This window comes from Arctopsyche grandis, chromosome 1 (genome assembly GCF_051622035.1).
Source record: "Arctopsyche grandis isolate Sample6627 chromosome 1, ASM5162203v2, whole genome shotgun sequence".
Classification (NCBI taxonomy): Eukaryota; Metazoa; Arthropoda; class Insecta; order Trichoptera; family Hydropsychidae; genus Arctopsyche; species Arctopsyche grandis.
In genome coordinates this window covers 11791500-11815732 of record NC_135355.1, presented here as the reverse complement: position 1 = coordinate 11815732, position 24233 = coordinate 11791500, and the positions used below count along the sequence as shown (strand labels likewise).

At 35.1% G+C, this 24233-nt stretch overlaps 1 protein-coding gene across 7 annotated transcripts in view; it reads left to right on the top strand.

The window, feature by feature from the left end:
- Nucleotides 1–24233, top strand: part of Zasp52 (Z band alternatively spliced PDZ-motif protein 52) — a 65798-nt gene that overhangs the window by 36537 nt on the left and 5028 nt on the right. For 2 of the 7 annotated variants that reach the window (XM_077429598.1, XM_077429591.1), the window contains exons 3-12: nt 12576–12727; nt 13839–14013; nt 14106–14239; nt 14352–14443; nt 14993–15140; nt 16464–16652; nt 16723–16837; nt 17540–17717; nt 18384–18422; nt 22832–22970. In XM_077429598.1, coding sequence (XP_077285724.1) covers nt 12576–12727; nt 13839–14013; nt 14106–14239; nt 14352–14443; nt 14993–15140; nt 16464–16652; nt 16723–16837; nt 17540–17717; nt 18384–18422; nt 22832–22970 — 1361 coding nt within the window. Of the gene's footprint in view, nt 1–12575; nt 12728–13838; nt 14014–14105; nt 14240–14351; nt 14444–14992; nt 15141–15278; nt 15601–16463; nt 16653–16722; nt 16838–17069; nt 17427–17539; nt 17718–18383; nt 18423–18550; nt 22971–23163; nt 24188–24233 lie in introns of those variants that run through there. The other 5 variants (XM_077429574.1, XM_077429555.1, XM_077429583.1 and 2 more) reach the window with 4 other exon arrangements.

The following is a 24233-nucleotide window of genomic DNA, read 5'->3' as shown; positions in this document are numbered from 1 at the left end:
ATAATTTATCCTAAATCTTTGTCTCATCCAAATCTTCACTACACGTAACCTCTGACCAAAATGTGAACCAGAGCATGCCGTGGAAATTCTTTTGTTTTAATCATACAGACGTATGTGCGAGCGAGCTGGATACAAGGTGACTCGGTATGACGTCACTTAGTTCCCTTATATCCTGCTCACGCACACGTAAGTAAGGCTGTGCGATATAAACAGGGAAATTTCCCCGCCACGCCACCTTTGTGAACACATACATATCTATGTATACATACATTTTATTTTACTTATAAAATATACGAAATTTATATTTATATAATGGACGGAATTTAGGGAAATGTCATATTTCGTATATTCAACTTTATCGAGTGATTAAAATGAGTAGTAATTACATACATATAAAGCGTAAACCATTTGTCAATTTGTGTGAAGGTTCGCTCTTAAAACACACTTTGAATATTTAATCAGTGTCGCCGAAACAGATGTTCGTCTATCAAAGGTGCATGATGAAAAATTCGTGTTTGTGTGCAAACATGTGCGTTTGTTTATGCACGTTTACAATACGTCAAAACCTTCAATATCATTTGTACATTTTATAAATGTATGAAAGTGTGTATTGTGGAATTGTAATGTGTTAACGCCAAGAAAATGCAATTCTAAATATTTATGCACATGCATATGTGAATGCAAACTTATATGTATGTATGGCTTTTTCACTCGGACACGACCTCAAGTTCACTGAACAAATTTTTGTTATTTTGCTAATGCTTAGTGTGGTTATTTTTCGTTTTAGTCTCAACGTTATTCTAGGAGGCTGATAAACTGACAGTCACGTTTTGTCGTGTTAAAGCATCTTATAATATATAATATTATAAGTACTTAATAATAATATATATATTGCAAAAAAACCGCAATATTTATTAATAGAAATATTTAAGAAAAGAAAATCGTGTAATAAGTATGCTTTTGAAGTTTCCAATGTAAAATTTTCTAGGATGTACATAAGTCATAGCAAAACAATATTTTTTTCCATTTGAAAACTTTGACTTGATTATAATTATTTTTTACTTTTTTTTGACAGATCGCATACTTTCAATTTTATATATATTATAATATTTTCAATACTGTAAATTTTGTATAAAACAACCTTGACATCAAAATACCCTGTTTTTGGACAACTAGTTTCTCTGGGTTTTTTGATCTCGTGATTAATGCACACATTTAGGCCGATCTATTAGGTGCCAAAATCGATAAGAATACCTTATCGGATTCGAAGGCTGAATTTCGTTACAACAAATCATATTAAAAGTTAATTTGGAACTGAGTAAACGGGTTCGTAAGTGAGGAAACATCTTAGCTTCTATTTCAGGATACGTGAGAAATTTCAGAACGCATTTACATTGATGTAAAATTAGCCAGTGAGTCTATCTATAGGATCTGACCTCCACCAAAACATCAAATGTATAGAAAATATATATTCATCACTGTATTTGTTCCTTTGCCCAGGGAAATTATATCTAAATGCTCTTGAAATCTGAAAACATTCCAGAAAATTATTTTGATTCTACTGCAACTAATTATAAAGTTTTGAAAAGTATCCTTGGTGCCTGGATTGAACGTATGTATTTATTACTGTGTACTAAAATCTGCTGTACCGATGATTCAATCGAAAACATGCTGATGATCAGTTCAAGGTTTCGACCGTCAATACTTGGCAGTAGAACAGGTTTTGACGCATTATCGCACATTACCGGTGAATCTAATGACTTATTTTACAACGTATCGTAAATGCTCATGTTTGTTTTTATATCTTAGATCAGATCATCAATCAAGCTTTGAAGTTGGGACTCAAGTCAGTCAATATTGTGTGACAGATACGATTATTTTGTTTGATAGATATGTACATATATAGGTACAAATGTACATATCTATCAAATCTAAATTTATATTTAACTAAATATGAATATTTTTACATCGGTTTACGATTTAATTTATACATACATACATACATATATGTATATGCAGTAGTCTTGCCGTATTTTTTATTTGGTTTTTTGTAGGAGTATATACCGAATGCATCCCATATGAATGGTGCATCGCACGTTTGCATCCGTTGAGTTATTAATGGTTCAGTGCCGAAATTCCTCATGGCGAGCCTCGTCTGGACATGATGACGCATTAGCTATGGAATCTACAAGGACGCATCTTTGCTTACCTGTTGAGCTTGAGATATTTAACCTTTTTCATTTGCACAACGACCCACCCCCAGGATATGTACATATGTACACGAATGTAGAAATTGTGAAAGTATCTTTCAGTTTCTTCCAAATACTTTTGATTGAAATATTATTATTTTCATTGGTGAGAACAATGTGTACCTACTCTCAAAAACTAAACCCATAATTTTATTGTTGGCACAATTCTTTCACGTGATTACGTTTCTTCTCCACGTTACGTTTCCTCTTAAAATATTTGCGATTCTTCAAATTAATATTAGGCACTTTCAAAAATTGAAAAGTCCAATCAACATTTAATGTGAAAATGGCATAGTCCTACTGACCTACATATGTATGTATGTATATGTCTCATTTTATTTTTCGCTTTGCGTGGATTGCTCAAATACACATTTATTAACCCTTTCCTGTTTGTAGTAGGAAATAAGATTTATGTATCGATTCGACTCACTTGTGCAACTGTGTTTCATGGGGCATAAATCACAACAAGAGCGACAAATGTTTGCTAAAACGATATCAGTTAAGTTGTCATCAGAGCTGTGGAATTGGACTCTTAGAAATCGCATTTATTTTTATGCTTAATAATTTATAAGAATAATTAATTACTAACTAATGGTGACTCACCAATACCCAATAGATCTGAGATAAAAATATACCGGTTATTTACAGAAACGTGCTTTATTGGAAATATAGCGAATATAACAAAGCCAGTAAAAATAAATCCGTGTGATTTAGTCATTTTAAAGTGCAAATAAATAAATTCCAGTGATTGTAATTTTGTATGTGCAATATATGTGTTTAATGTTGAAATAATTTATTTAACGTTGAGTACGTTTAATTAAAGTTGAAAAATTAGTTTTTCGTGCGATGTTTTAGTTATGAGTGTACAATTGAATATGGTCAAAATTAAAGTTCAATTAATTGGTACCCATTTTTATGTCTGTAGAAATTTTATGATGACGGCTAAATGGCAAATACATATGTATTTGAAATTAAATTGTGATAGTATAGTAGATATTCATATTGCAAAGCGGATTTTCAATAAAATTTAAAATAATAATTGCATTCAAGGTAATAAATTAAGAGATTAACAACGCGATTGTAAATCTTTTGCATCATTCACACGAACATGAATTAATATGTATGTATAAATTCCACGGAGCAATAAAGTGTTTACATTCAAGCGTTCCGTAAAAGGTATCGGATTCTTCGGGCCATCAGCAGAAAGTTCCTTATATATGTATGTACATATGTACATATAGGTATGCATTTATGTATGTATATAGAAAGGATTCGAATCTGTCTAACTTTTCGTGTTTTACGATATACATACATATGTATGTGCTCCTAAGAAATTTATAGACGTTTATAGATGTGAGTGATCTCGAACACTCCCAGACAGAAACCACTATCGCTGAGAACTACATACATATGTAAGTCTACTTTCTACGTGGACATTAAGTTTTATTACGAATAATTGGTAATCATTCGTGCATTGCCTTGGTATATTTTTGCAAGAATTTGATTCATTAAAATAATCATTTTTGCAAATACAGTTCGTGAATTATTATTTCCATTATATTGAAATGTGCCTGTTGTATCTATTATTAAATATTTCGAACAATATAGATTTTATGGTGACTCTGCAAGCGTTGTGTGTACATTATCTAAGCGTTATGTGTAGTTATCTCTTAGTGCAGCGATTGTGAATTGAATCGATTACGGTTTTCCTTGTTTTTACTAACCTCTTCTTACTTTCACTTAAGGGTCTGACCGCACTATGCGTCAATCGAACGATACGATCCGTCACAACAGTACGCGACCAAATATTGTTTGTATGAAATTGTATGAGACATAATGCACTACGCGACCATCGCATGACGTAGAACGACACCGTGCGACAAAGTTGACGTTCCGACCAACTTTGACGCAAGGTGTCGTTCGCAACGTGACGCAGTGTCGTCGAGGCGGGTTGCCTTGCAACAATTATTTTCCTTCTTCATATCGTGACTTTGATTTTTTGATTTTTGATTTTTAAATGCTTTTTATTATTACGAAATTATGTTCACAATACATCTTATATCTATTTTAATAGCTACTGATCTACTGATCATTTTCTATTTTACAATTTTAATTTAATTTGGTTAGTAATTACAGTATTATATTATTCTAATGTTAATCTAAAGCATAATAGGAAAAAGAGCTCAAAAACCTATTTACAATCCTTATAAATGTTCATAATACATCTAATACATAATATTAATTAAAGACTATCTAAAGTCGATGACCTAAAGCAGATTGTGTTTAGGTAATCTGTGTTTATACCTGAAGGGTATAGACATTTTGTTGTAATCACCGAGACTCTTCACAAGTGTGTTAGTATGGTTATTAGTGATTCTTTCATAGAATCTACTGGTTAGTTTGTTAGTAATGTCTGTAACAAACGGAATATTATATATAGCATGCAGTTTTTTCAGGTTAGTATATATGGGTGTATTATAAATTATTTTAAGGGATTTATTTTGTATTACTTGGAGCTTGGAAAGGTTAGTATTCGAGGCGTTATTCCATACAGGTGAAGCATAGGTTAATAATGGTAATATGAGCGCGCGATATAATTTTATTTTATTTAGCGTTGATAAAGAACTATGGCGATTAAATATTGGATATATTGAGGATATACCCCGCATCGCCTTGCATTTCGCTGCCTCAATGTGAGGTGCCCATCTCATTCTTTTATCAAACGTTACTCCTAAATATTTTATTACTGACTGCCATTTCAGACTTTCTCCAGAGGGGATTTTCAGATCTGAACTTGGCTTATGTTTTCTAACACTAAAGAATATGGCGTCTGTTTTGGTTTGATTAATTTGAATTTTCCACTTAGTGAAGTGTTCAGTCATTGTTTTAATTGCAAATTCAAGATTTTTAAGAATAGTGTCTGGTTTTTTGCTACTTGTGAAGCAAGCTGTATCATCTGCATATAGGGCTATGTGACAGTTTTTTGGAATAGGTATGTCATTTATATATATGGAGAACAAGAGTGGGCCAAGCAAGCTCCCCTGCGGAACGCCAGCTGCGATTATTTTTGGAGACGATAATTCATTATTTACGCTAACCACTAGCTTTCTACGAGTTAAGTACGATTTGATGATGAGAATTAGATAGTTTGGTATTTTGTTAATAAGGAGCTTATGAATGAGTCCATCGTGCCAAACCGTGTCGAAGGCCTTTTCTATGTCGAGACATACCATTCCGGTACTTCTCTTCATATTAAAGTTCTTCGTCACGTGTTCAGTTAGTCTTGTTAGTTGTTGGGTCGTGGAATGTCCAATGCGAAATCCAAATTGTTCATTTATTAATTTCTTATTTACGACTTTAAGTAAACGTGTGTAGATTATTTTTTCCAGAATTTTTGAAAGCGTGCAAAGTAAGCTAATGGGTCGATAATTGGCCGGGTTTTTTGAGCTTTTATCGGGCTTAAGTATGGGAATTACGTTGGCTGTTTTCCAGTATTCTGGGAAATACCCGGTGAGTAAACATGCGTTGAATATTTTAGATAGTGAGACTAAAGCTTTAAATGGAAGTTGTTTGATTATGATGTTATCTATTGAATCTCGCCCAGGTGCCTTTTTATTTTTTAAATTACGTATTATATTTTGGATTTCACACGGATGCACCAATTTTATATTTTTAGTACTGTTAGTGGGAGTTTTTGTGATGATTTTAATGGACCGGTTGACTTTATTATGCGTTGGTATGTGATTGTAATGTTGTGTGAGTGTGTGATGTTTTTGGAAGGATTTTGATAATAGTTCTGCTTTGTCGCAATCACGCGTCACTGAGATTCCTGCATCATCTAATGGAGGAATCGAGTTTTTTGTCCTGCGAATCGCTTTAGCTAATTTCCATAGAGAGCCATCAACTGAGCTCAATTTTTCTAATTTTTTAGACCAAGCTTCATTTTTGATTTCTTTGATTCTAATTTTAATTTGATATGTGAGCTTATTAATTAATGTTTTCAATGCTGGATTTTTTGATGTTTGCCAAATTTTACGGAGTTTATTTTTACTTTTAATTAGATTTGCAACAAAGTCAGTTATCTCTAATTTGTGTTCAATGTATTGTGTCTTAGGTATGTGAAGGTGTTTGGATCGAGTTATTGATTCCGTTAGGTGTATTATGGAGCTGTCGATTTCGGTTTTGTTTGTGAGTGTGGTTGAAGTTAGAATGGTTTGGTCATTTATGTATGACTTGAACTCTCGCCAGTTAGCTCTCCCGTAATCCCAACTATGCTTGATGATTTCCTCGGGTTTCCCGTCGATTGAGAAGATTATCGGGAGATGATCAGACGACAGGGTTTGAAGGGCATTTGGTGTCGATATTTTTAGGCAGTTCTTGACGAGGACAAGATCTAGTGTGGATGGTTGTGAGTTATTTGTGGGATAGTGTGTGTATGTATCCGGATGAAGTAAGATTGTATCTGTTAGTTGAATGTATTTATAAAGAGTTGTGCCTTGTAGGTCAGTGTTTACGCAACTCCATAACGGATGTTTGGCATTAAAGTCACCAGCTACCACTACCGAACTACCAATGTTAAATATTTTGTTAAGATCGGATGCCAATAATCGTTTTTGGGGAGGATTGTAAGCGGATGCTACTATGTGATGGGTGTTGTTAATTGTTAGTTCGATGGCGGTTAGTTCTAAATTTTTTAGTGGCGGGGTTATTACGCGACAATGTTTAATTGACGATTTTATAAAAATGGCAACTCCCCCTCCATGCTGTTCTCGGTCTTCGCGATAGCAGTTAAAGTTAGGTAGGTTAATACGGATATGAGGTTTTAAGAAGGTCTCGGAGATTAAAACTATGTCAACACAGTACTCACCGATCGCCGACTCTAGTTCGTCAATCTTATTCTTAAGTCCACGAGCATTCCAAGCTAGAATGTTCAGGCGCCTCCCGTTAATCAAAGACATCGAGATATTCGACAAGCATGAGTGCCAGCTCTAGTTTGTCGGTGCAACCGCTGGCCTTGGCACGAATCTCCTGGAGGATCTTCAACATCTTCGTCATAGACGCCATGGAAGTTAGGTCTGTTGTTGGTTGAATGTTGGGATTGGTTGGTTGGTGGGGTTTTTTAGGGATATTTGGGATATTTGGTGAAGGAGTTTTAATGGTCGGTAGCTTTGGGAAGTTATGATCGTTAACGACCGGGATATTTTGTGGCTGCGCCACTGGGAGTTTCCAAGGGTTGGCTTTGACAATTGATGCTCGATTCTTCCTCGATTCCAGCATTTTCAGATAGCTCTGTCTTTTTGGACAGTCTTTGAAGTTAGCGGGGTGAGATCCTGAACAGCCTGAGCAGACAGCAGGGGTAACTATTCCTTTATTGCATTGTGCGGTGAGGTGAGTGCCGGCACATTTGACGCACTTGGCCTGCCGATTGCAGTTTTTCGCAGCGTGTCCATATTCTTGGCATCTGAAACATTGAGTAATATTTTGTGATTTACTAGTATATTTAACGATACTGACCTTTGTGTAACAGATGTACCGGATTTCTTTAATCTTCTTTGCCGATACCGATGGCTCGAAGAACACCAAGTATAGCTCGGTGGCGTTGCTCCTAGGCTCCTTCGTCTTCATCTGTATGACTTTGGTTACAGGGAATCCCTGTCTGATGATGTCATCTTTAATATCAGCTTCCGGCAATTTCGGCAAGCCACGTACGACACTTTTTATTTCCTTTTCCTCCTTCCTGGAAAAGGTATGGAATTGTCGGTCTGGTGTCAATCCATCCCGAAGTTTTTTAAAGTCTTCAAGACTTTTACATTGTATCTTGACATTATTTTGACCAATGTAAGTCATTGTGAAGTCTTTTATAAACTTCTTGATCGACTCGATCATGCTGCCGTGAGTGCCAGTAGCTGTCATGATGATGGGCGGGATTCTTCCACCGCTTCTGGGGACATCGGAAACTTCCAAGAGCCCTTCAAATTTGTTTTTCTCCTGAATTTTAAATTCAGGAGCAACATCTTTCACGTTCTTTGCCGTATGTTTTGGAAACTGCCACTCGGTCTCCATCTGAGCGGTCTGAGAGCAGCCTGGTTGAGGAGCTTCGGTTGTAGTTATCAGTGTCTTCTTAATTCGCTTTTTCAGGTTGGATCCTCGCATGGTGCCAACATGTGTTCGTTTGGTGTTCGTTTTGTGGGGGGTGTTTGTTTTGTATGTTAAAAGGTGTGGGTTTTTTGACGGTATGGCGTATCGCTGTATTATGAGCGCTCGCACAGAGAGTACGTCTTCGGCACGTCCGTTCTCACGGAGCGTCGAGTGACGAGTGTGATATCGTGACTTTGAAATAGCATGTAGCCATAGTCTTTTGGTTTTTCTCGACTGTTCTTCTTCCTCGCATATCACATATACTATAACAGCGTCCGTTTCGTCCTTCTTGCTCCGAGGTACCAAACGAATGATTGACATAATTAACTGCGTAGTGTCGCATCGCTGTCGTTCAAGTGCGGTTTAACTAATATTGTCGCACACTGCTGTGAAGTGTATCGGTCAATCGACGCATAATGCGGTCAGACCTTTACAATCACTATTAAGGAAAAAAATTGGCTCTTATCCGATCGTTTTCATACTTTGCCATTTTTATAAAACTCTGCACATACTGCTTCTTTGGAATTCACACTTACTAATTTTTATTATTTTAAAGAAAATTATCAGGAAATCAATGAATGAGAGATACAGGAAAGTGGCGGATGTCCAATTTTCAATTCACAAAACACTATTTTTATTTGACTTAATGTAAAAGTGAAAACCCTCGACAGGGCGGAGACCGCTAGGTCGGAAGGGAGGCTCGGTCCACCCGCTTCATCCTGTGATTGGCTACTCTTCGCGATGCCAATAGTATTGCCGTGCCCTGAATTAACTCGACTTTTACCTGATGAAATACTCAGACATATACTGCCTGGTTCACATATAATTTCGGACGGTTGGGCAGCGTACGGAAATATTCCACATGCTGCGAATGGAATATACACGCATTCGTTTGTGGTTCAATACATATGCATCTAAATATGAATCAAAACTGGACGGTTCAAAAAATGCATCTAAATATGAATCATAAACTAATTCCCGCTAAAACTATAGTGCATTTTCTTTAATATACATACATACGTATTTTTTTGCGTTGACGATTTATTTACGTTAATACGCATGTGTAAGAATTTCACACAATAAATTTCAAACTGTACACGCAAATTAGATAAGCATATGTAAATATTGTATGCATTCCGTGTAGTACTTGTTGTCTATCCACCGATAAATAAAACAAAGGTATTGCGTAGTATATACATATGTTTTAAGTCGCAAAATTTTCGCGGCCTTTTTTTCTTTTGTTTTGCATTTTTCAACCGATAGTCTTATCTGCGAAACGTGTCGTAGTCGAAATTGCACGACCGGTTTTGGAATTTGAATACGCTACTCCTCACGTCGAAAAACCGTTTCGCTTTGAACGCATTCGATTTATCAATGTCCGATAGGATGGTCCAATCGAACAATTGTTCAACTTTCTCCCGCTTATCATTCAGAGGATTAGACGATCGAAACCGTTACTTCTCGGGATTCATTTCTTCCGAACTCATCTCGATGGACATTACGTCCATTGCAGTCACGTGAAAGATTACCATACTGTGCCGTACGAGTCTGTTTAGAAAGCTCAATTTGCTATTTTATCACTTTTACGTTATGCATTGATAGCTTTGTCTAAAAATTATTGATTGGTCGATCTTTCAGTAGCACCGGTGTAAGGCGATGACAAAAATGTTATTTAATATTTCAAAATATTCTATTTTCAATGGTTGACTAATATTATCCTTTAACCAGCAGCGTGGTCTAAGTGTTGTATTCTCTCGTGCTAGTGGTCATGAGTTTGCTTCCCACTGGAGTCTCGTTGCTGGCCAGGCCTTGATTTGTCGAGGTCAGTCGGTTCTTATCGGAATTTGTCAAGTTTTCTGATTTGAAACGATTCCTGTAAAATTTTCTATTTACGAAAAACCTTGAGTTATTATTATCTCTTAGGTTTCGCCTATGGATGATAATATAAATATTTCGTATTGTTACGTAATAAGTAATGTAATTATTCCTATTGTGTACGATGTTTATAATGTCTGAACATAGATGGCAGGTGTTGTTACGATTTGTTTGTATATTTAATTATTTATTTAATAATATGTGTATTATATAATTTATCGATTCTTAATCTGTTTAGCACATTCGCCGCTTTGGAGCAATCTGTTAGGCGAGTGTGCGTGATTAATTGGAAAAAAAAATATGTGCACTAGTTAGTGGCCTTGGTGCACACATTTATGTACTTGATAAAAAGTGAATTTTTGAAGTCACCCCTTTCTATTTCATCTCTGAAGAGACGTAAATGAACTGCACAATATTGTTGCGTAGGGGTGGGTTCAGGATGCAAATGAAAGGCAAAAGTCGCTTCACGGGACTTATTCAACGATTCGTGAATTGTTGAATAAGTCCCGGATCACACGGATCCACTACTCACTCCAGAATAATCTGATCTACCGTGTGTACCTCCTTATAAAGGACAAGTTGCCCAGCACAGCTTTCCCGATCGATGAATGTATCTATTGTCTAGACCAGTGATGGCGAACCTATGACCCGTGGGTCAAACACTGACCCAGAGGGCTTTTTGAATGACCTTCGTGTGAAAATTTAAAAAATTACGAATAACGTTGAAAAGAAAGTGTACCGGTCTTGATATTTTTAAAGAATTTAATAATACATTTAAATAAATGGATATCAACTTAAAAAAAACGAATTGTAACAACAGACGTATAAACTATTAGTATTATATTATAGACGTATAATGTTGTCACACGAGTGGGAATTCAAAGTATTCCTCCATTAATATAAATTTTTTATGTTGACCTTTATTTTTGCTTTGTAAAACTATAGTAATATAAAAAGATAATGTAAATCTTTTTGGAGTATCAACTGTTAAACTTTTCTGTTAACAAATCTTTGGATTTCTAAATTTATTGGTATTATTTTTACTCCCCTCTTCAAATAACTTCACTGACTTGATGACCCACGGGCTCAGTTTCTCAAGAAGGTTCGCTATCACTGGTCTAGGCACTTAAAGGTCTACCCTGGCAAGTATATTGTTCACGCACGAACTCGCCTACGTCTGTGAGAACTCCAACGTATCCTTTGCTTGGGCACTTACTGAGTACCTTTAGCCTAATCCGGGGTCTCTATTGTTCACCCACGAATGCATTTAGAAATTGGATACTCTCTCTCATGTTCCACGTTACATTACGTAGTGGCGAGCCGTGGAAATCTCCCCGTATTTTATCGCACAGCCATACTTACATGTGCGCGAGTAGGATACAAAGGGACTAGGTGACGTCATACCGAGGCTCCTTGTATCCTGCTCGCACACACGTAAGTGAGGCTGTGCGAAAAAACAGAGAGATTTCCACGGCACGCCATTGTCAATATGGTATCGTTGAAGGGAATTATTACAAACGTGTGTGACACACAAACATCTAACAATCAGCGTGATGAAAATAAGCCTTTTAAATACATATGTAGATACTACATAGATAGATTGATCGTTGGTATAGAAAAAGTCATTTAATTATGTATTTATATTATAAAGTTGTACATAGTCCTAACATAGCAAACATTACATTAAACAATTCATCTCAAATTTTGAACGTCATTTTTATTACTATAATTAAAGCGAGTTTTTGAGGATTAGCTTCGGTCCAAAACATGCCTCACAACAAGCCAAAACTATTTTCGAGCTAATTAGTGTCCATCGTTGAAATTGACAACACCCACTCACATATTTCATTGATGCATACGAAAACTTCGCAAAAATCTATCCATCGATTTAGTGAAATACTATTTTTACCTCAAATGACGATAATTAATAGAACGATCGCAAAATGATTGATTATCGCGTTCGCTTTAAACAGGTTTCGACAACAATGCTTTTAATTAATTTTAACTGCCAAAGTAAATGGCAAACGTCCACATTTACCGCCATTTGGCAATAACCGTTACGATGATTTTTTAAAACTTTTTTTAGATGTAGTAGATAAAAATCTCATGTAACTATGTATGTAAATTCCAGTAAATTGATCTTTTCTGTATGGGAATTTCACTCGCATAGATACTATCGTAAACAATGAAATCGAAGCATCGAAAACGACATGAGAAAGGAAGCGTTGAATTTTTTTCGTATTGAAATTGAGTCATAAGTAATTTCACACACTTTTCAAGGTTCTAAAGGTTATTTTTGTATTTTATTTACAGGTGAACGGTGGTAGTCCAGCGGAGAAAGCTGGTCTCCAAGCCGGAGATTCGGTCATTAAAGTCAACACGACTGATGTTTTCAATCTCAGGCACAAGGAAGCTCAAGATGTCATCGTTAGGGCTGGACAAAACTTTGATATCACAGTTCAGAGGTAAATATTACAAAGTTTTTAACGTTTAGACTTTGATAAGACTTTGACTTTGATAAGGAAAATAAATAATACTAAACCAAATGCTCCTACGTGCTAATCGTGTCCTTAGAGCGCAAAGGTGATTCACACATCCCAACTGTTCAAGGCAGCATACAATTGACACAAGTCAAGGGGGCTGAATATTAAATATTATTTTTTATTCATAATGCACTCTCATTAACTGTCTTTTAGTTGCGACTTTCTTTCAATTTTATTTTCTGCGTTGTTCAGTTTTTTATGTGACGGAAAATTATGTACTGTTGTGCTTTTATATATTGTCATTTCAATGGTTGCTTTTAAAAACAAATTAACATGTGAAATTATAATTTATATACCTATTGAATATCAAAAAAAAAAGATTTTTTTAAATTGCTAATTTGCTCTCGTTATTTAAACAGGAAAACTGGATTAATAACTCAATTTAGACAAATTTGAGAATGCAATATGTAAAAGATATGTAGATTACAAACGTCTGTTCTTAATGAATTCGCTATTATCATCACTAGACAGAAAACGTAGAAAACTTTTTTTATTGCTCTCTTACTTTCAGCACTGTTAGAACGTGTATTGCTATGTAGGATTGCCCTAAAGAGTATCCGTCCCTTAGTCATCACATTTTTGGTTAATATCTTTGTCTTTTTATAAAGTATACTTTTAATATCCCTCGATAAATTTCAATTTAAAAGTGAGACCCAGTATTTTATGTATACCTGGTTCGGGTATAATCTTAATACGTTTAGTATTATACTTTTTCCAAAGATTTATTCCAAGTAACCGATTTTAATTATTAACATAAAAACTAAAGTGCACTAGAAATTTCCCGTCACACAAGAAACTCCAAGGCGTTCCCACGTCTCGACTTTTAAACTATTGTAGATGCACTTGAAAAGATATTCTCGCTTACACAGTGAAAGAGATGAATCGGCTTTGTTGCAAAAACAATGAGAATGAACACCACACCACGGTCATGGCCATGAGAATTCCTCGACTCTTGAGCAAATTGTTGTCGTGCTTGCCAGACGCTAAATTTAACGCACGGCATTATGTAACGTCTTACCGATTTTGATTTCAGGGGAGGAAGCACATGGAAGCCGAGCGTAACGCCTGTTGGAGCATTACCGACTCCAGCTGGTGGTAAATCTTTCAATTCAATGTCACCCGTCACTCAAACATCATTGAAAGCCAACAACCAACCAGCTCAGAATATCGGGTCTGGATACAACAACGCAGCCAAGCCTTTCAATTATGTAAAATATTTTTATTATCACATACGTACATACATAATTATATATCAAACTAGAGTTTTTTCATAATAGATTGATTTATGTTGTGATTTCAGATGAACGGCAATGGAGACTCTGTCAAAAGCATTGTAAACAAACAATATAACACTCCAGTGGGTATTTACAGTGAGGAAACCATTGCTGAAACACTCTCCGCTCAAGCCGAAGTTTTAGCTGGAGGAGTATTAGGGTAAATACTTTTATACATATGTATATTACATATGTATACTTATACATATGTATATATTACCTATATAAGTTTATTTTATTTCGTTTGCATTGTGTTTTTGTTTTACTTTTAGAGTGAACTTTAAGAAAAATGAAAAAATCTATGATTCCGAAAAGAGCGAAGTCTTCAAAATGTTGCAAGAAGCCGATAATGAACCCGAACCAGGTAATATAATTATTTTTATTTTTTATTTTAAAATCAAAGCTTTTTTTAATTATATATTTTATTAATTATATGCAAATTATGTATACGTTTTTTTAGTATATGTGGTGATTGGATTACTCCGCACGTTGCGATCGCCCAAAAGACAATTTTTGCCATGAAAATCGCGAATACAGAATATTTGGCACTCGAGTTCTCATTAGTATGATAGTTATCGTTAATATGATGGACTTTTCGGCTGCCAGATGTTCTGTTATAGAGATTTTAGGGACTATTGGGTGACCGCTTTGTGGGCAATAATCATCGAACCATATATGTACATATGTATGAGTATATTTTAATAATTACTCAAAGTAAATTGTTGTAAGAGTATTATTTAGTGGCTTATTATTGTATTTCCCCTTGTCATTATGTTCATCGATCATCGCATATCATGTCATTAGCATTGCAATAAATTTTAAGTTTATGAATGAATGTTGTGCATCTGAAAACATCCTTATCATTGCATTTTTATGTTTTCATTGCATGTTTCCTCCATGTTGTATCATGTAGAGGCCACAATACAAACTCCAACAGGAGGCACCGTAACAGGTCTTAGGCACGTGATGGCACCAGTGACACGACCCGAAGCTCCAGCCAACAATACCGGCGGATTGCCACCAGGCCAGAATATTTGCGAGGAGTGTGAAAGACTAATTATGTAAGTTCAAAACGTAAAGGACCCGCTTATTTTCAGCTTGACGGAGCAGACCCAACCGCCGATAGAGAGCCATGGAAACAAAAAGCGAGCGCAATTGACACTATCTCTTATGCGAATTTGTACTTTTTGGCTATTTAGAAACATCACATTTTTACTCTACGGCGAGTCACGTGCGTACCGCAAGCCCTCTGCCCTTGGCTCATCGCCCACGTCATACTCAGCCTCCACCCATAGTCAGGGTTTGTCACGGTACCCAAACACCTATCCCAGAGGAGCCCGCAATAACTATGCATCTGTATCCGGAACCCCTCCACCGTCCTAGCATACCGGTGGGATGTCACCAAGTCTTGCCCGGTGGACAGATACAGCTTGGTGCACCATCACCAACACCAGACACCACTGAGCCTCTGGGTCCCGTGGCTGATACGCCAACGTGTTCCAACTGTAACGAGCATATAGTGTAAGCGGATGTTATTGGAATATTCGTATGGTGAACCTTGCTCGATATTGCTTCCTTTTATTTATTTTTTGAATGCTATATTTACTATTCATTATTGACAGGCATGTCATGTTTGCGTCTAATTTCGAAAATGCAACTCTTTTTCAATTTTCTTATGGAGACATACAATTGCAATTTCTTGATTGTACTTAAAATTGTTTCAATATCTAATAAAATTAATAGAAAATCTATTATTGTAAAAAATTATTGTTATGTTGCCATTTTCTACATATGTATGTATATCTCAAATTATTATATAACTAAATATGCGTAATTATAACAGTTAAAGACAATCAGCAAAATAACAAGATAAATAATAAGTTTCCGTATCTCTAATTCTATCTGTATTTTAGGTGAATGTATTTAGTAAACTTGTCTATCGTCCCAATGCATAAATTAAGTAGATTTTTTGTTTGTACACATTTCAAAGTTGTATTTGTAGTATATTACTTAGAGTTTCCGTACACAAAATCACTTTAAGATGAATCATCACTTCAAATTGATACATTTAAATCAATTTTTCTACTTTTGACTGAAACATTATGGAACTACATATATACATACATACATATATACATATATACATACATACATACATATATAATATGTAGTATTGTCGATTCAACTTGGTGATCTTATGTACATACATATATAAATCATATTATATACATACATATATAATATATTATATATCAAACTCGAATTTTATTAGCATGGCAATGTTAGACATTCATATGTATATGTAAATCATATTCTTACATTTGCTGTACATATATTACTTGTTTTGTTTTTGATAGTTTATTGAAAAAAACTTTTTTTTTCAGCGGTGTCTTTGTACGTATCAAGGATAAGAATCTGCATGTTGAATGCTTCAAATGTGCTACATGTGGCTCTTCTTTGAAGAATCAAGGCTACTACAATTTGAATGGAAAGTTATATTGTGACATCCACGCTAAGATGGTAGCTAGGCAAAATCCACCAGCACCCAATCTTGATCCTGTTACCATATTACCGTAAGTGATAATATTATGATTGCTCTCACATTCAACAACTCGTTTTAATTAAATTTTTATTTTGTTTTAGGAAATTGCCATCTAGCACAATTTCGTCTGCTTTGTCGTCGCACTCTGTACCTCTGCCACCCCTCTCCAATCCGATACCACCAGCATTTTCTGGCAACGGACCATCTCCGTTTTCGGTAAGATATCTTTTTTTTATTAATAAATGTATTATTTTTTGTGACAAACTTTACAAGTCTCCATTTATGTGTAATTTTACTGTTGTATATTTTCCTATTTCTTCTCTTTTAACATTTATCGTTATTCATTGTCACAGTTTATTTTGTCTATATAATTTAATATTATAGAATTAGTGAATCAAGCATGAATACTAACATGGTTGTTGTATTTTTACCCTTGAACAATTTTCAGCCTACAGGAGACCAAACTGACAACTCACTTACGTTGAAATTAGAAAACGTCGAAGCTTTCGCGTCATTGTTGACCAACGGGGACGCTGAAAAAAACAATAACAATGTTGTTACCCAATCACTATCTAACTCATGCACGAACCCAAATCAATCATCCAATATTAATAATTATAACACCCTGGAGAAGAATGAAAGTCTTAATAAAAAGAATATCGGCATTGTGTCCGATGCGAAATCAACGAATGGGATGTCTCACTTACATAATGTTAACTCACCGGTCAGCTTTAATAATATGTTGAATACCACTAACAGTGTGTATAAAAAAGTAATTCCACCTCACATGGGAGGTCAATATAAGGTAACATTTTCAATTGTTTTTTTTTTTTCAGTAATAAATTATTGATTTTTTTTTTATATTCTTCATAAAAGTTGTTTCATTTTATAAATAATATTTGAATTATTTATTGACAGCCATCCAACAACATTTCTGGTCCAAAGCCATTTGGAGCGCCTATTTCACCTGTCGCTCCTCTGTCTGCGTGCTCCATTTCTCCACGCTCTGTGCCATCTGTTGCATCTGCTCCAATTTCTCCTGCATCGACGCTCCAGAGACCTATACAGCAAGCTCTGGTTGCTCAACCACTTCCAGGTAAACATGTAACATTCGCTTGTTAAAGTAAAAGACCTACACGAGGAATTAAATAATAAATTACATGTGACAAATACACAAATGAAATATATTAATTTTCTATACACTCTACATTAATACTTTTTTTTAAGAAAAAAAAAACTATTTAACACTTAGGTTTATACATCCTGTTTTTCAACTTTTGCTCCATTTTTTATTTTATTTTTTTTAACATGAATTATTTAAATGTGTGTTAAATTCTCTCATATGACTCATAAAAAAGCAATGAGATGCTCTCGATACTTTGGTAATGCTTACATGTGATTTTTTTGTTAATAATAGTATATATTATAATATGATATATAATATATATGATGTGGTGAATTTGTTTTGAATTAATTTCCCTATAGTTAGTTACATATATTATGCTCCCTTATATTTATATTATATATAAATAGATTTAAAAATTTTGAGTTGATTTATTTTCTCATACTAATTTTCCCGTCGAAATTCAAATATTATATGTACATATACACATTGCAAGTGAATATGTGAAAAGTATCCACTTAATTCGATTCAAGTGAGTGAAAGTGTTTGATTTAACTTCGGGGTCATCGTTCAGAACAGATTCAGATAAACGCACATTCTTACAAACATGAAATTTCATTAATACACAATTAATTTTAGGTCAATATTCTACCCTGAAAGTTGCTGCTCCTTTTAAAGGTAATTGAGGCGTAGCAAACAAAAATGTAGAAAATTTCCATATTATTTTTTTCTTTCATATTATTATTGCAATACACAAACATGTTATTATGTATTTTTTGGAATAGTATAGATTTTTGAAAGTATTATTTTATTGGCAATAATGCTGTTAAACAATTTTTAAAATGTGTTTTATTAGTGTTGAATTTCAAAAATCTTAATCTAAACCAAGCTATGATTGATATATTATAGGTATATTTAATGACAGATGTATTCCAATTCATATTTTTTTACATTTAACAAAAATGGCAAAGTATCATATGCCTTACTTTTTAATAGTGGCGAACTCAGGATTTAATTTAATTTTAAACAAGTAAGAAATACTTTTTGCAAATTTAATAAACATCATTTAGTGGTAATAAAAGCTTATTTAAAGAATAAAGCCTTCTTCTATTCTTACAAAGCTGTTAAACAAATTTGGTTGGGTTTTTGTAAATTTTTTTAGCGTTTTTCTGTTTGATCTTGGGTTTTGAGAGAAAGGGGAGCTGCCACTGCTTAGTGTATATTCTATAGCTAAGTTTTTTTTGTAATATAAAATGCATATCTCAATACAATTCGAATGATTTACTTAAAATTAATTGCTTATTTGTATTTGTGAAAATATATGGATTATATTTTAGTGCTAATTACTCTACTTATTACTAATAGTAAAATTTGCAGCCATCGTTTATTCATGAAACATCTAATCGCTTTTATATATGTACTTCTGAGTTGATACCATTTAAAAATGGATCATTAATACCAAGCTCAACTTTATTGATTCGCTTCTATGCTTTACTTTTAATTACAATTCATGACATTAATATCCTCCGATCATTTATTTATTATTCTTTTTTCAAAAATGAAAATAGAATCTTAACAAACACTTTAACATCTCAAACAGATGCTTTTTGTACATGCTTTTATTGTTTACCTTACTGATAATATTGTTTTTTAAAACTTTCCATCCTTTTCCCTTTATATGTGTTTGATCCCATTCGCCCATGCCTAATATTTGTATCGTGTTTTATACTGTGCATCAAACTATTGTTTTCAATAACCAAATGCACCAAAAAAATTAAAATTAACAAAAATATTTAACAAAGCCAAATCTGTAAAAAATGTTGTTTGGCCTCCCGTAAATCCTCCAGATGACATTGAATCCGAAGAAGAGTCTTGTCCTACTCTGCCTTTCCAAGTTCCTCCGCCGAAAACTTCACCAAAGCCATATCGTACAGAACCTGCTCCACAGATACCTGCTCCGTGGCTGACAAAACAAGCTCGATCAGATCCTGACAGTCATCACGTTAAATTTTCGGATCACGTCCAAGAACAAATATTAGAAAACGTAGGATCATTTAAATCTGAAGAGCACGAATCTTCAGTTACTTCTTCATCTGTGCAAGTGTCTTCGGTGAGCTCACATTCGTCAAGTATTGCTCAATCTTCACAAAAGTGTATGAGCGTGGAGTCGCTTTCAAACGAAAAAATTGCACAAAAAACACAACAAAGCACACTTGTAAGTGAATCTAGTCATATGCAATCTGAATCTGCAATACTATATCAGTCTAAAACTAGTGAACCGATACAAACCACATTCAATCCGCCATTGCCTGAGCCAAATTTAAAAACTATTGATGAAACAATTCAAAAATCTGAATGTTCTACACAGTCTAATGAATATCAAGAATCAAAAGTTAATATTAAGCACAAAGAATCCATCTGTTCTGCAGAAGTTTCAAATATAAATGAAAGAAAATCACCTTTAGAATGTATTGAAACAATCGGTGAAGCGATAGATTCTCAAAATTTGGTCTTAACTTTAACATCTGGAAATTTGACACCACGTCCTCCATCTCCAACTCCAGAAGACGTCTGTAGTCCTTTAATTGAAAAAAAATCTTTCGATGAAGAACTAAACACTATTCAAAACATTGGTGAAGTAGAATCTGAAAAGACTGAAACTATCAGTGAAAAAAATACACAATCGATTAAAGAATCCGAAACATGCAAAACTGAAGTAAAATCAGTAGATAATACTAGATGTGCTGTGACTAACATTGCCGCATCAAAAGAGAGTCAAACATCTGTAATAACAAATATAGCACCGAAAACCTTTGATAATTCATTAGTATCAGCTCTAACCATAGCTCCAGAAAGACCTTTCTCTCCATTACCTCCAACAACACAAGCTCCAAACATATGTTCAATCCCAAATAACGAGGCTATCAAAACACAGGAAATATTATGTGAGCCTTCTGCAAACAAAATTGTTTCTACTTCAGAAACTATACAAGAACGAAAAATTGAAACAACCTCAACTGTTACTACCAATTCAGAAACAGAATGTAAACGACTTTTTTCTTCAATTCCTCCAATCAAGGCATATGTACCTTCCAAACCAAGTACGGAGCCTATTTCAATGCCCGAAGAAACTGTACCATATTTCCCACCAGATATTCAAATAAAAGTTGAACCGAGACCACCAAGAACGGGAGCAGTTTCACCATTTGTAGCGGCACTAACCATTGCACCAGCTCGTCCTTATACACCATTGGGTTCTCAACCGATCGAAAGGGGATCACTCGTGGAAGCTCTCACTGTTGCACCACAGCGACCATTCACACCAGCTAACATTGAACCGACACCTGATTCGGTATGCCCTGCAGTGTGTCCAAAAATGACATGCTCGAAACCTCAAGCATCTGTTCCACAAGAATGTTTTAAACCCATTGCTACTCAACCTTGTCAAACTTCAGCTATGCAAACATCGAAAGCTCCTATTCAAACTGTATGTCAAATTCAATCGACACAATCGTCCGCTTTCAAGCCAGTCGTTAAGACTGTCCAAACCTTTCCTCCACCTCCACCTGAGGAATTTGCTGAACCGATTAGAGCCAGTTTTCCTCCTGTGAGTGATGAATTGAAATCAAATTTTAGCAGCAATGTCAAACATACTTCAGAATCAGTCACAATGCAAGCAATGTCAACAGAATCGCATCAAATGTCCCATAGGCAAGAATTCAAGCAGCAAGAGATGAAGCAACAATCTTCTTCTGTAACTGAATTTGCACAATCTATGTTTGAACAATCTGAAACGCTTACATCAACAGCCAAGAGGAACACATCTGGATTGCATAAACCAGTAGTTTTACCATGCTATCAACAAAATCTTGAACAATTACCTTCACAAAGGGGAAAAACTCCTGAAATCATAAATGAACCACCAATACTTCAAAAACCTGTCACCCCAACAATAGCTCCTGATACAATTGACCCACACGTTAAAAAAATTCAACCACCACAAGTAATGGAAAAAACTATTGATTGTAATCAAAATGTTACATCCTCTAAACAAATTACTTCAATATTGAAAACGAGTCATGAATCACAACAAAAAATGATCGATTTTCACAAAGATATGCCGATATCGATGACTTTCCAACCTGTAACAGAAGAAGCTTATTCGCGAACAACTCCAACAATCAGAAGTAGACCTGTAACGCCTAGTTCAATTAATAAACCAGCTCCTTTAATACCGCACTATCAGATGAATTTAGTGGCTGTTGAGCATTTCGCTCCAGGTACAAATTTATTTGAGCCATCAAGTCCAGATGTTAGCCGTTCGCCAACACCTAAACTTCGGTCTCGTTCTCCAGCTGTAGGACCACCACCAAATCCGTTAAAGGCTCATGCCCCACGTTTACAAGAAGATTCAGTTCAACAACACCAATCTCATTCACTATTATCTCAAGCAACATCAAATCTTCGCAAAGAACATGATGTTAAAACAAACTTCCAAAGCGGAGTTGAAGTTTATAACACTTCAGGAGCTAAAAATTGGGCTAAAAATCAACAATCAACTGTCAAAACACAACAACTCTCTAAAATAGGTTTTCATCAATCGGAAGCAATGGCAGAATCAAATTCATATAACAGCGTGAGCGAAGCTTCATTTGTAAATCAACAAAGTATGCAACAACGGAGCGAGTCTCAAGCAGTGTACGATTCCGGAAATACTTCTGTTCAAAGAACAAAAAAAGTTTTCGAGGAGTTTGAAAGAACACAGTCAGCAAAAGTTATAGAAATTCAAAGGAGTTCTGATGGCGTTGTCACAAAATCCGTATCCCAACAACTCCCATCAAACATTTCACAATCTGCCTTGACTTGCCAAAGCTATTCCCAAAGAAGCATCCAATCTAGTAATATTCAAAGTAAGTCACTGGAATTCAATGCCTCATCCAACCGTCAACCTTGCACCGTAACAAATGCTATAAACCAACTCAATATGTCCTCTAAACCTCAACCCATCTGTGAACATCCTACCTTTCCCAATAGCGGTGCTAACAATAAAACCAGTGGCCCGGTATGTGACCCCACCCCCTCCACAGGTGGTGCTGGCAGTGGAGCGGGACGTGGCAAGACTTTCGGCGTATCATCAGCACCTAAACGCGGCAGAGGTATCCTGAACAAAGCTGCTGGACCGGGTACTCGTGTTCCACTGTGTGCTCACTGCAATGGACACATTAGGTACATGCTGCTATGTAGCATGTTGTGTGCATATTGTGATTTTCTTTTCTTTAATGTTTATAGATCCTGTAACAGAGTGTGAAACCCCCAGCATGTTTTATTTATTTTTTTGTTTTTATTTTTGTTGTTACTTTCTCAATGCATGTATGTGTGTGTACAAATTACTAATATTACTAACTTCATTTTTATTTAGATGAAGCTAACAACACGCAAGAAATGAACGCTAAACTACTATCCGATGCCATGAAAAATGGAATAACAAGAAATACCCTCATGAGGCAATTGGCGAAAAACGCTTTCGATGGAAACTTTGAAATCGGGATACAGCGCAAAATCAAACCAGGCGATCACATCTCAAATATGGCTAGCAAAATTAAGGATACAGTTGTAATGAAACATCCCTTGAACAATTCCACAATAACGAATTCAGCAATAGAAGCAAGCAAATACCCTAAAGGAAATACCGAAAACGGAATACATAATTATAATCACATGAATGGTCTCAATTTGAATATGAATAATGAAACTTGTAGGAAACAAGAACCTCCAGCTCCACAAATAGTGTTTACGTGCGGAACAGTACCTCCACCTCCACCATTGCCCAAAATAAAACAAGAGTATCAAAACTTAACACCACAAAAAACTAATGGAAACGCTTTCAGTTCACCTTCGCTCAGTCAAAGCTCATCACCATTAACAAGCTTATCAGGTAGTGGTTCACTATCACCGTCATATGATAAACAAACAACACACCAAGCCGACTCGAATATTCCACCGCGTCAACTCACATCAGCTTTGCTGAATAAGATGCTTTTAAAAGACATAATCAACAAAGAGAAAGTAGAAACTGAAAATAAATCTCCAAAATCATTCTCAAACTTAAACGTAAATCGAAATATTGCGGAAAGTTTTGAACTTAAAAATGATAAGCAAACAAAATTAAAAATCAACAATGATGAAAATATAATTCCTTACAATGTTGCAAACATGTCGTTGGAATCAAATGAAGTCGTCAATCTAGTGAACGGTGATAAAACCGAAAACAACAATGATTTCCCAGTACAATTGAGGGAGAAGAAGAGAAATCTTATAGACGATAAAAAATCAGGCAAACGAGATTCACACATTGTAACTAGGCCACTTAGCACAATTGCATCGGTGGACATAGTGGACAAATCTAATCCTGTTTGCACCCAATGTAATAAACAAATCACCAGGTAATTTGTAAACTATATAATATTAAAAAGAACCGTCATTAAATTA